Source organism: Coffea eugenioides, chromosome 2 (assembly GCF_003713205.1).
Source record: "Coffea eugenioides isolate CCC68of chromosome 2, Ceug_1.0, whole genome shotgun sequence".
NCBI classification, from domain to species: Eukaryota; Viridiplantae; Streptophyta; class Magnoliopsida; order Gentianales; family Rubiaceae; genus Coffea; species Coffea eugenioides.
Genome location: NC_040036.1, coordinates 49,247,207 through 49,261,271, shown reverse-complemented (window position 1 = coordinate 49,261,271; position 14,065 = coordinate 49,247,207). Strand labels below are relative to the sequence as shown.

Below are 14,065 nucleotides of genomic sequence, written 5' to 3'. Positions count from 1 at the left end.
AATAGAAACCATCCCCCCCCCACACCTAAAACCTACATTGTCCTCAATGTAGCAAAGACAAATAGATTGTAAGTATAAAGGGACAAAACTTCCCTGACAGCTAAGATGACGCAGCGAACCACTAAGGAGGAGGCGGATGAGGCGGCTGGAATCCAATATGAGCAAAGAAAGCTGCCTAATTCTCTGTCTGAATACGGGGGTAAACCTGCAGCGCTGCAAAACGGTCATCCAGTCCAACACCTGATTCACGGATAGAATTTTGGAGGGCACGGTATTGGGAATCCCTAGCAGGAGGAGTGCGCCGTAGCGGCGCATTGTGCGCGGCGGACTAACAAGAAAAGAGGAAAAAAAGAAACTGAAACTAAGACAAAACAAAGGAAATTGAAGAGTAGAAACTAAGACAAAGGAAATTGAAAAAACCAGACAAGACAAGAAAAGAGAAAAGTAGAAAAGTGGGGTTAGAGAGGGTCCTGGTCAATTTTTTTTTGACTTTCGTTGTTGCAAAGGTTGGAAAGCGTGGGCACGCCTTGGAGGTCGAGGTCTTCTGTTCACCAAATTTTACAAATGTCCATGTGCGGTGAGTACAAGGTGCTGGCACGCCTTGTAACATGAAGTCTTCTGTCCACAAATTTTTGCCTCCAACCCAGAATAAAACTGCACAGAAACACCCATGACCTACAATAAAAATTGTTTGTCAATAGGAACCTAAACCCACTGATCTTGAACACACAAATATGAAATAAAATACAATTGAAATCCTTGGATTGCCTTCCAAGTAGCGCCTTTCTTTAATGTCTTTGGCTAGACACTATACACCACTCTTCAGTCTGGATGTAATTCAATTTTTCTTGTAATCGGTGACCCTCCTCCGGGATCCAAATAGCCATTGAGTGCAACATTTTTCCTTAATTTTTACCCTATTTTCACCCCATGAATTGCGTTCATTCCATGATACTTGTTCACAACAACTTTGAATTTATCCCTACAAGCAAACTCAGAAAATTCTTGCACAGAGGGATTAGTAGCATGAATAGTAAACACAGAATGAGAGTTAACAGGATGTTTAATTGTATCAAAAAAAAATTAAAGTGGACTATTTCTCCATTAAATTCCATCGTGAGAGTACCCTTACTAACATCAATTTTAGTTTGGGCAGCACTCAAGAATGGTGCTGTACGTGTTTAAAATTGCCACTCGACTTAACTTGAGTCCTCTTAAAAAGTGACACCGCATATGATTTCTCACATAATTTGTTATTTGGAACACTGTACACATACCCCAAAGAAGAGGATTTGTTGACACAAGAGATGAGAGAGAAGGAGAGAGTTTGGAGGCAGAAAAGTTTAACGTTTTTAGTTGAGAAGGAAAGGAATTGAAATAAGATTGGCGGCTATTCCCTTAGCATGTTTTACGAACATACAGATAAGTTCAATAGTTTTGTTCCATTAGAAATTGAAAGGGAAAATTGAACCAATCATCCCTTATATATTACTGATGTAAAATTTTAGTCTTTCAGAATTAAAACGAGTGATTTTGGTCCCTAACAGATTAAAAAAATTTTGGTTATCACGTGTGCCTAAGTTATCACGTGTGCCTAAGCCTCCAAACATGATAATATTAAGCAGGTATGTATCCAAGAGCTACGGTTAAGAATTGAATTAAATAACAATTAAAAGACACCTAAACTTTAATTATCCCTTGGAAAACATCAAATTTTCAATACTAAATTCTATCTACATTGACCAAGTTATTAAAATACAGCTTAGTTGGTAGGTAAGATGCTCCTCCTATAATAAAAAACTTTCAAGTTATCAAAAGGTATAAACTCTTTTTTGTCAAAATAAATAAATAAAAATTAGTACTAAGTTCAGTACAAAGATGAAGTTCTTCATTGATCCACAACTTGTAGGGCACAAACTTAAAATGTTTAATCTAACAGTAACTGCTAAAGACCAGATTAAATGACCAAAATAAAGATTCAAGGCCTCTCATCCATGTACCAAATAAATGCCAATATAGATAACAATCGACTTTATTACAGGATGACCCAAATCAAACGTACATTGTACAGTGAAAGACAAGTACAAGCAGAAGAGTAAAGTGAACAACATCAAGAAAAATACATATCGGCGCATAATACATGACACTACTGCATATGATTTCTCACATGCTTTATTATTGAAGGCGCCCTACAAATCCCTTGGTTCTACAAGAGATGAAATCCAGAGATAATTATGGAGAAACTAGACACACTTTTTGATGGCACTGTAGTCGACATGTTCACAACTCGTCTTGCGACAAAGTGGGGTTTGACACTGCCTATCAGTATAGCATCGGGAAGGGCAAATTCCTCCAGTATCAGTTAAAGTTGACTCCAGAGTTGTTATCAATTGTTCAGCTATAGCTTCAGCTTCAGCCTCAGCCTCAGCTGGTTGGACTCTTGAGGCTTCCACCTTTGCTACTGGCCCCCCTATGACCACTGCAAATGAATTTTGCAAGTTCAGCTCAACAGTTTATAGTTTAAAACTACACCAATCATATTGGTTAACTCGTCAAATAGTTTATATGTCGTTCGTTTTTCATTGTATCTCAAGTTATTTCGAATGCCTATGCAGATCATGAGCAGTTTCTATGTCTTCACACTAAAATTTTCAAATAAGGAGTTGATACGGGTAAATTTTGATAAGATTTAGCAATTTAAGATTAAACAAGATTAAACTTAATAATGATCATTAGGCGTCAATAGTTACTAAAGTCCAATGTCAACGTGTCTTTGCTTGTTTTAGCGTGTTTGTGTGCTATGGGTGAACCAGAAGTTGAGATATGCCAAAAGCTCGGTGAGGAAGTCTAACATCTGCGTACATAATTGGATATAATTGAGAACTTTTAGAATTTCAGTGGAATATAAAATGATTTCTAAAATCTTAGGAGAGGCAAATTCTGCATTTTACAAATATATATGTGTAAGAAACCTTAACTTTTATGGGATGTGGAAACATTTTTCTTTAATTTGTGTGAGCATGCATGAGGGAAAGACTTACATGAAGCAATCACAAAGAGAGCAAATAGTATCAGCTTTTTTGATGCTTTCTCCATTTCTTCTCAATGCTGAATTTTTGAGCTACAAATGACTGGCTAGAGATCTCCTAGTTTTTAGTGATTCATTTCATGTAATTTCACTGAAGAAATCAACTTGTAGCCAATTTCATAACCATGAGAATATGTATGGATTAGTTATAAGTATAATTGATTCACTAAGAAAGTAGGATTCAAATACATAAGAAAATTACACCATAACTAGCTTAGATGTAGTACTCAATGATCCAAATATAACACTTGCATGAGTAGTTAAGGATACCACAACTTAAGGAGCTTTTATTTGTCATTTTGTATAATTTCAGTAGGTTAAATTTTTTATAATTCATTGATAGTCTAAATAATATAGAAGCTTTAGTAATACCGGTAATTGTTCACTTTTCCCTATGGGATCGCCCCGATATATATCATAAACTACTAGTTGACCTGTATACTTACAGTGAACGGGTGTAATTCGATTTTTTAACTTGTACGTATATGTAAAATACCCGTCAATTATCCCAAAAATTAATTCAAATAAGTAAGAAGATAGAGAAATATAAAAAGATTTTAATTTGATAGATTAGTTGAGAGAAAAATATCACAATGATTACTTTTTCCTTTTTATTGTTATCAATCAACTATGGTGCCGGTTGCAAATTGACTGTATCACTTGTTTGTCAATTGGTTATGCACATGATAGAAAGTACCATTTGACCGAAAAGCTTTCTTCATATGTATAAGATTTCCTATCCATCACAAGGCAAGTTAGGTCCGCAAAAATGGTTTAAGGCTTTGGAATTACAACCTTTTTCTTCTTTAATTAGTTCCAGCGGTTTGATGACCATGCACACTTATACATACAAAGACAGGTAAAATATTTCAATGGCTCTCAAACTGTTACGAAATTTAACTTTTGACCCTATAATTATTAATTGATAAGTTACCCTTCCAACTAATTAAACCATATAATCCTAACCCTTTCGTCAATTTGAGTCGTTATGTTTAACAACAATAGCATAACTTGATCCACAACTTGTAGGGCATAGACTTAAAATGTTTAATCTAACAGTAACTTCTAAAGACCAGATTAAATGATCAAAATAAAGATTCAAGGCCTCTCATCCGTGTACCAAATAAATGCCAATATAGATAACAATCAACTTTATTTCAGGATGACCCAAATCAAACGTACACTGTACTGTGAAAGACAAATACAAGCAAAAGAGCAAAGTGAACAACATCAAGAAAAGTACATATCGGCGCTTAATACATGACACTACTGCATATGATTTCTCACATGCTTTATTATTGAAGGCGCCTTACAAATCCCTTGGTTCTACAAGAGATGAAATCAAGTGATAATTATGGAGAAACTAGACACAGCGTTTGAGGCGACTGAATTTGATATATTCACATCTAGTCTTGCCACAAAGAAAATTCAGACACTCGCCACCAGTAGAGCATGGGAAAGGGCAACGTCGTACAGTATCAGTTAAAGTTGACTCCAGAGTTGTTATCAATTGTTCAGCTATAGCTTCTGCTTCAGCTTCAGCTTCAGCCTCAGCTGGTTGGACTCTTGAGGCTTCCACCTTTGCTATTGGTCCCCCTATGACCACTGCAAATGAATTTTGCAAGTTCAGTTCAATAGTTTATAGTTTAAACTACACCAATCATATTGGTTAACTCGTCAAATAGTTTATATGTCGTTCGTTTTTCATTGTATCTCAAGTTATTTCGAATGCCTAATGTCCCTGTAGATCATGAGCAGTTTCTATGTCTTCACACTAAAATTTTCAAATAAGGAGTTGATACGGGTAAATTTTGATAAGATTTAGCAATTTAAGATTAAACAAAATTAACCTTAATAATGATCATAAGGCCTCAATAGTTACTGAAGTCCAATGTCAACGTGTCTGTGCTTGTTTAGCGTGTTTGTGTGCTATGGGTGAACCAGAAGTTGAGATATGCAAAAAGCTCGGTGAGGAAGTCTAACATCTACGTACATAATTGAATATAATTGAGAACTTTTAGAATTTCAGTGGAATATAAAATGATTTCTAAAATCTTAGGAGAGGCAAATTCTGCATTTTGCAAAGATATATATATGTAAGAACCTTAACTTTCATGGGATGTGGAAACATTTTTCTTTAATTTGTGTGTGCATGCAGGAGGGAAAGACTTACATGAAGCAATCACAAAGAAAGCAAATAGTATCAGCTTTTTTGATGCTTTCTCCATTTCTTCTCAATGCTGAATTTTCGAGCTACAAATAACTGGCTAGAGATCTCCTAGGCAAGTTTGATGGTTCAAGTCTCAGTTCACAGAGCGGTATATAAAGGGCAGAAAAGTGTGGTTGCTTCCTTTCTGCACTTTCAATAATTATAAATTCGTAGTTGATGCTTCGCAGTATATATCACATGGGCTATATCCACTGAAAATAAACCCCATCAACCATTCTGAACAAGAAACAAGTGGTACTAATTAAGACGAAAACCTCTGTGTCAATCCTAGTCAGGTTTTGTGATGAATTCAAAATTTTTTACTGTGAGTAAATACGTACTCTACCACACTTTTCTGTGAGTAAATATGTCGGAATAATGTAGTTCCAATGGTTTGGTTTCCATGCACACAAAAATATAAGTAGATGAGCTACATCAAAGCAATGAGTTAGCATTACATTTAATAAGTAGATGAGCTACATCAACTAAGATTAGGTCGTAATAGTTATTGAAGTCTTCACACAAAAATTTTCAAAAGTAAGGAGTTGTTACGAGTAAAATTTGATAAGATTTAGCAATTTAAGATTAAGTAAAATTAAGCTTAATAATGATGTTTAGGTCTCAATAGTTATTGAACACCCAAGTCAACATGTCCGTGCCTCTTTAATGTGTTTGTGGGCATTGGTGAAACCAGAATTTGAGATTTGCTGGGTAAGACAGGTAAAAATAGTAGAATTTGAGATTTAATGTGTTTTCTAGTTTTGTATCTTTAATTAGATTTAAGATTTAGAGATTTCGTTAGATGAAATCAGGGATTACCACTCTAATGTCCATAAACTAGATGTTGATTTTCAGTTCTCAAATCCGGATGAGCTGTCAAAAGTAGTCAGAACTGCATAAAGATAATGTACACTACAATGTCAAGATAACAGTACAATGAAAGAATTGGCGGAGCCTGTTATGAGATTGGCAACTACATGAGGAAAGCTTGCCCCCAGTACTGATAACTTGAACTTTCAGTTTTCAAATCGACCAACAGACAAACATCTGGTAAAAAGTACTTTTGACTCTATACATGCTTCCTCCATGCCGATCTTTTTGAGGTCAATAATCTCTTAATATGGTTCATCATTGATGATTGTCAAATATATGTGTGTACGGATGCATTGCTAATCGATTTTACGCTTCTTATATTGTCACTTTTCATCTCGCAGCTCTTCTTCTTTGATTTAAATTCCATATCCAATTGCTCAATAAACAGAAAGGGAAATTCAAGATCCAAAGAACCAAGAATTTAGAAGCATCGGTTTGCTTATTCTAGTCTGGACGTGTATGAGATATTTCAGAAATGATGATATCTCTGAAGTCATGAAAAAGAGGTAGAGATGGAAGGAATCTACTAATGTATTGGACAAACAATCTCTTTCCAAGTATAAAACAAAGAATCCAGTACCAGATCAGAATATAAATCCCTTGCCACATAAACACAAAAACACACACACACACACACACATATTTAAAAGCTCAAGCTATTAGCAAAATTTGTGTGGAATAAAAGCACCAGATAAAGAAATAAAAACTTATTCAGTATTGTTGGAGGCTTATATAAGAGTTACAAGATGAACAAGGAGAAGAGATTTTCTGATTAACACAAACAGGTTGATTACGAGCTGAGATGTGTATGTAAGTGAAGATAATGCAAAACTTGGTTACCTTACAAAACTAAGAGCCTTAAATTCTGAATTCTCTGTACCAGTTAAAAACAGAATATCGGGTAATTTCTGTAGTGCATTCGCAACTTCAGAAAACAGGTGTGGAAAGCAAAAAATATGGCAAAGAAGCCTCCACGTTGCAATCTGACAAGTACGGACGCAAAAGGGAATAATTGTAGAAAAGGAAGTGATGACCTATAACCGCGGTTTGGACATTGGAAATGTAGCGTACAGCACAAGCTGAAAATGCATTGGGATGAAATGGAATTAACATAAATATAATGGCCTAAGTAGTAAAAATGAACCCGTTAACTTTATTAAAACAACCCCAATTTTGAACACTTTCGTCCATAATAACAACGGACTACCCATTTTCGTCGAATACAAATGTTAGCGAATAGAAAATTTTAAATACAAATGCATTTTTGAATAAAGAGCCAACTCTTTATGGCTTTCCTGCACTACAACTAAAGATTAAATCCATTTTGAGGACCATTATTATATTGAAACGGGTGTGTCAGTTTAAAAGTTTGAGCTCCCCTTGGCTTTCTTCCATTACAACAACATAATACCGACGGTGCCATATAGACAGACTGATTTATCGGATAAAATGAAACAAAACCCGTTGGTGAGTAAAAGACCAGCTCTTTGTGCCTGTCAACCATTACAGTGACAGAGTTGCCAACGTGCCTTAAATACAAATGTTGGGTTATGGGATAAAATGTAGTTAAAACGGTTGTCTTATAAACGACCAGCGCTTTACGGCATTCGTCCATCAGACAGTCAGGAGACCCCAATTTCGTTGAATACAAAATTATTTATCGGAAAGCATAAAAATTAACACGCCGGTGCCGGTTTTGTTGTATAAAACATCGAAGACGAAGCTTTGTGTACTAAACAAAGCCATGGTGGGGCCACCGAAGAGGAAGCGTAATAGGTACTAAACACACAGCCATGTTGGGGCCCGCAGTGATGGGTGTGTTTGCAGACAGGTGGTGAGGTCGGACGAAGGCAAAAATTTGGTAAAGAAGAAGTCAAGGCGGAATAGACAGAGGTGGTGTCTACTGGCGTAAATTCAGGCGCAGGCGGTGACGGTACATATATCTGAGGAAGGCCCTTCCGAAGCTGTGGTGAAAGAATGCAGCGGCGTGGAACAGAAGTAGAGAAATCAAAGGTGAGTACTTTTGTCCATAACTTTGAAACTCATGACATGGTGCAGGAAACAGAGAACGGAAGAATGGGGATGGATGGTTGCGGCAGGTTAAGGTCATTTGACCTTAACCAAGAACCTGAGTGTGACCGACACACATTCATTGAAGAAAGCGGTGGTTCAATAGGAGGACACGAAGATGAGGAGGCCAATGAATTGGTGGGCGCAATAGGCGTGGATGACGTAATGAAATTAACATTTGACACGGAAGAAGAAGCTGGGGAATTCTATAATTTGTATGCGAAACTAAGCGGATTTGGGATTCGTAAAAGTAATGGCAAACGAGATGCAGATGGCATTTCAAGATTTAGAAAATGGGTATGTTGCTGTGAAGGTTATAGGAATGAAAAGTGGTTTAATTATGAAGACCGGAAAAGAGAAGCAAAACCAATCACAAGAACCGGGTGTGGGGCTTGCTTTCGCGTGAAATATGACATAGAATCGGTAAAGTATGTGGTGACACGCTTCATTATGGAGCACAATCACCCGCTGGCATCAGAGGCAAGTGTGCAACACATTAGGTCGCATAGAAAAGTGAGCGATGCAGAATATGCGCAGGCAAAAAGTCTAAAGTTGGTTGGGGCCAGAATATGCCAGATAATGAAACATTTTGTTATCAAAGCTGGAGGGTATAGTAACGTGGGATTTTGCATTAAGGATCTGTATAACCGAATGGACGAGGAACGTAGAAAAGATATTTTTAATGGCGATGCAGAAGGGGCACTTGGGTTCTTGGCAGCGAAGAAGGATGCCGATGAGATGTTCTTTTATAAATATGATGTGGATAACGAAGGAAGATTGGCAAGGTTGTTTTGGGCAGATTCTAAATCTCGTGCGGACTTCAGTGTATTTGGAGATGTATTGGTGTTTGATACAACATACAAAACAAATAAATACCGCAAGCCACTAGTTGTACTTGCAGGGGTAAACAACCATTTGAACAGTACTATTTTTGGCTGTGCCCTGCTATCAGATGAGAGGATTGAAACATATGAATGGGTGCTAAGTACATTTGTAGAGGCTATGAAAGGTAGAAAGCCAGTAGCAGTGATGACAGATGGGGACAGTGCAATGCGAAGAGCCATAAAGAATCTTCTCCCAGATGCTTGTCACAGGCTATGTTCGTGGCACTTGCATAGAAATGCACGGAGTAATATTCGCTGCGAGGAGTTTAATAACAGGTTGTATAACCTGATGGAGAGAAAGTGTAGCACTCTTGAGTTTGAGGATCGGTGGGCTAGGTTGGTTAATGAATGTGGGGTGGTAGAGAATGAGTGGGTGAAGGAGTTATACCGTAGGAGAAGGTTATGGGCAGAGGCCTATTTACGCGGTAATTTTTTTGCAGGTATGAGAAGTACTCAAAGGTGTGAGAAAATGAATGCTTTTTTGAATGAGTACTTGAATGAAAAAATGCGACTATATGAATTCGTTAGAAGTTTTGATTTGGCAATAGCGTGGCTTCGACATACTGAGAGCAAAGCAATTCACACAAGCGAAAACACAAAACCAGTCTTAACCACAATCCTGCCCGAATTAGAGTGGAGCGCAGCGGAGGTGTTTACAAGGAATGTGTTCTTCATGGTGAGGAAGCATTTGAACAGGCAAGGACTTCTAATTTCTGAGGGCTGGAGCGAGGATGGAGGGAGTCGTACGTATTATTACTCGAAATATGGTGGACACGGAATAAGTTGGAGGGTGGATTATGATAGGTCAATGGAGAATCTAATCTGCTCTTGCATGAAATTCGAGTCAAAGGGGATTCCTTGTGCTCACATGTTTCGCGTGATGGTGGTAGAAGGAATGAACAGGATCCCAGAAGCATGCATTTCGAAGCGGTGGACAAAGGGAGTTTACTGTAGTAATAATGGAATGAAAGCATTTGTTGCAGACGAACAACTGACACAAATGGCCAGATATGGCACTTTAAAGTCCAGCTGTAATACTATGTGTTACTATGCCTCCTACATGGATGACGCGTTTAATGACCTGCAGCAGATGTTTGACAAGCATTCCGTGGACCTAAAGGAGAAGTGGATTGACAGGGGATATGGGGGAGACGGATTTGCAATGGATTCAAGAGTGAGGAACGATAGAAGTAGAAGAACATTCGGGCTGTTAGATCCCAGGGTGTCACGGTGTAAAGGTGATCACAAGCATGCAGAAGCAAAGAAGAAAAGAAAGTGTGGTCATTGCAGGTACTATCGGAATTGCATACGTAGTTATACAGTAGTTAATTGATATAATACATGAAGTGGACAGTGAAGGTAATAATGAAGAAGTGGGTATTTTTCGTTCTTATTATCAACAGTAGCAAATAAAAACATAATTAAATGTGCATCCAAAGTTGTTGGCAATGCAAGAAAGTTGAAGTGGTGTAATGTTAGCATTGTGCTTAGTTGACGTGATTACTTGTAGTCACAAATTATTTGACATGTGATATATGGGTTGAAGATTGCAGGCAGGGCACAACCAACGAACATGCCCATACAAAAAGAATTCGCACAACACAGCAGTTCATGATGATTATATGGAAAATTGTTTGGATGACTCGCTGGAAAAATCATTTGAAATTGGTACGGGCTGGAGCGACTCAGGCGAATGGAGAGGACCTGTGGTTGTACCACAACCACAGGGTAGCGGTGGAAGGGACACAGTTGGCCAACAAAGAAGTCCAGGAGAAAGATGAGGCACTACTGGAGGCCTTGCTTCGGTTTGCAGTTACGCAATAAATAAGGCAGGTTTTGGTGAGTAGAGGTGCAAGAGTAGTGTTTCCATGAAACAAGTACGAAACTGTAGAAGGGGAACGGTTTGTATCTTTCCTTCGCATTAATTTGTTTTGAGCATGAGAAGGCTACAAGGTATTCGTGAATGTGGGGGTATGCTGGGTACAGGTTGTGGTGGTGTTTAAAAAAATGTGATTCCGTTACCATTGAAGTGTAAATAATGTAAGTTTGAATGTGTCATGGGCCATTGTAAGGTGTTATGACGACAGCCACTGAAAGGTAGTAAACAGTCATTGTACTGATGCAGTACCTGTTGGTAAATGGCATTGTTGTTCTTATTTCACTGCTGTTGCGTGTGTAAATCCTATTATATATTCTTATACAATGTGTGAAATGCAGAGGTTGAAAGAGATGGTATGGTTGTGCATGGAAGTAGCAGCCGTGACGACAGACAGGTTACAGAGCAACACCGGCTTGAGGGATTGTCTTTTGTTATGTATCGGTGGGGTGAAGAGTATTCAAGGTTGCTAGGCCATGGGTAAGTCATTGTAGTTCCACCGAAGGTTGCGTCGTAAGCAGTGCAGTAGCAAATAGTGCTACTGCACTTGGGTAATATTCTTTCTGTCAAGCCAGTAAGCCTTTTTGACAGTTTATACGAACCTTAATCCCGAGCAACCCTCAGAAGCAGGTAACTGTTGTTTATAGGTTAATAGGAGAGTAAGTAGTTGACAAATTGTTTATTAGAGGAACCAAAGTTGTTCCTTTTTTGTAAATAGGAAATTAAGTGGAAGCGTATGTTGCGCAAAATCTCTTGGTGGGATAGACGTTTCCTTAGTGGGTACTTGGGAATCAGCTTCAGTTGCCCAGCTTTTGTAAACTGGTGCCTTACGCTGCTGCTATAAACTGTTTTTACGATATGGGCTGTTTGTTCCTCTCATTGCTATCCAAACCAATGACCGAAAAGGCCCAACGCCTTTTCTCTTGCCCATCGTTCCATTCAGGTGTAGGAACAGTAACATCTGTTTCTCCCGATCTACTTTCATTGCTCACAATGCTTATGCGTCTCTTCAGTGCACCAATAACAATGGTATTATCAGTTATATGTATATATGTATATTAATTTATGTAATATAATTAATATTATAAATTATACTACTAATTATACAAATGTACTAATAGAAATTATTAATTAGTTCGAGTAACTTTACTAATACATTTGTACTAATATATTTAATTAGCCAATAACTATCAATTACGATGTGGTTTGTAATATATTTATTAGGGATAATTTAAGAAACCTCCCCTGAGATTTGTGACACTTTCAATGGCACCCCCTGAGGTTGTAAAAATTTGACTGACCTCCGTTGCCTTTGAGTTATTGGGTCCCTTAGCTGACATCATGAAGGCGAAAATTACAAATATATGGTATGAAGTTGGGATTTATTAGTGATGTTGGGGATTATTATTTACCATTTAGTTGGGGAAAAAGGCATCTACAGTGATTACTGAAGCCTAACAACAATGTCACAAACTTAGAGAGTAATACATGAAGTAAAGCTGGATTAGGGAGTAAGGCACCATTTTTAGAAAATGGTACAGTTTTTTTGTTATGAAACAAAAAAATGGTAGGTTATCTACGTAATATAAGTCAAAAATAGTTTAAAAAGGAAATGTCCCATAAAGTACCAACTCTTTATGGCTTTTGTGTATTACATGAATGAAGTACCACGTTTTGTATGAACATTTCATTATAAATATTTGAAGTATTTTGTTAAATACTTAAAAATTTGCAAATACAATTCAAATATATGGAATGAGAGATGTTTACGAAAGGAAAACTAGCATTTTTTGAAATATTTAATATAAATGAAACATTTTAAAGTAAACAAAATAAATTGTTTGCTATAATATACTAGTTCTTTACGGGTTTGTTCCATTATATGAGTTAAGGACTAGCTGTTTAAGAGTAATTGACTTCGAAACAGAAGCGCAACTTTGAAATACGCTATTTTAATTTTAGTAAATTTGTTTGTATATGAGAAATTGGTTAACTAGCGCAGTGAATTGAAACCCTGCTTATATATCGTGTTGCATTGATACAAAAGGCTTTTGTGTCATGATATAAATAAGCTGGAAAAATGTAATGCATTAAATGTGAAGATTTATAGTAACAACAAGTTTCATTTAAATTGTTTTGTTGTAAATATTTAAGGGTTAATCGCACTTTATCCCCTTTAAGTATAAGCTGTTTCTCACTTTACCCCCCAACGTTTGTTTTTCCTCAGTTTACCCCCTCCGTCAGCAATTGCACCGTTAAAAACTTCAAGATTTCAAAATTGCCATACGAAAAGGGCCGTTGGTTTTAGCTGACAAAAATGCCCCTCAATGGTGTCTGATGCTTTTAGCCTACTTTTTCCCTCAAAGAGCCGTTGGTTGGTATTAGCCGTTGGTTGGGTTCTATAAAATGTGGTATTGTGCAGCCAATTTTTCTCATAAATTTTAGCAAATTCCAAAGTTCCTAAAATTTCTCTCCAAAGTTCCTAAAATTTCTCTTTGTCAACCAAAAGCATCATAAAATGTCACAAAGTGTTTCAAATAATGTTGAAAGATCACCCCAAAAAATGTGGGGATGTGGTAAAGAGGCACCATTGTGCACCTCTTGGACACTTGAAAATCCGGAAAGAAGATTTTACGGCTACTCAAATTACAATGTAAGAATTTTTCATTAATAATTTGTTAATATTGTCTTTAATTTGGTTCTATACCTGAATAAGTTAGAAAGAGTTTAAACAACTATTTTTTTTTATTTAGAACCGACATGCATGTGGGCACTTTTCAACAATGGATTTAAATTTATTTTTAACCGACAAGTAAATTTCTATTTAAGGCACCTTGGGTATTCTGTGAGTATAATGGATGAAAAGTATAAAGAGTTGGTCTTTTATTCAATAATGGATTTATTTTTATTTTATCCGATAAATAAATTTCTATTTATGGCACCTTGGGTACTATGCTGTTGTAATGGAGGAAAGCCATAAAGAACTGGTTTTTTATTCAACAACGAGTTAATTTTTATTATATCCGATAACTAAATTTTTGTTTAAGAAAAATGGGTACTCTGTT

At 36.9% G+C, this 14,065-nt stretch overlaps 1 protein-coding gene across 1 annotated transcript; it reads left to right on the top strand.

Moving 5' to 3' along the window:
• The first annotated feature begins 8,147 nt into the window (after positions 1-8,147).
• Positions 8,148-10,948, top strand: LOC113759852 (protein FAR1-RELATED SEQUENCE 5-like). The gene is made up of 3 exons (XM_027302430.1): positions 8,148-8,183; positions 8,229-10,414; positions 10,678-10,948. Exons 1-3 carry the CDS (start codon positions 8,148-8,150, stop codon positions 10,946-10,948), a joined length of 2,493 nt encoding a protein of 830 aa, XP_027158231.1.
• The last annotated feature ends 3,117 nt before the right edge of the window (positions 10,949-14,065 follow it).

Excerpts from the sequence above, each read along its gene's own strand:
- LOC113759852 (XM_027302430.1), top strand. The coding sequence starts at position 8,148 with ATGCAGCGGCGTGGAACAGAAGTAGAGAAATCAAAG. Across the intron at positions 8,184-8,228 it reads CAGAAGTAGAGAAATCAAAG|GAAACAGAGAACGGAAGAAT; the intron begins GTGAGTACTTTT and ends GACATGGTGCAG. Across the intron at positions 10,415-10,677 it reads AGAAAGTGTGGTCATTGCAG|GCAGGGCACAACCAACGAAC; the intron begins GTACTATCGGAA and ends TGAAGATTGCAG.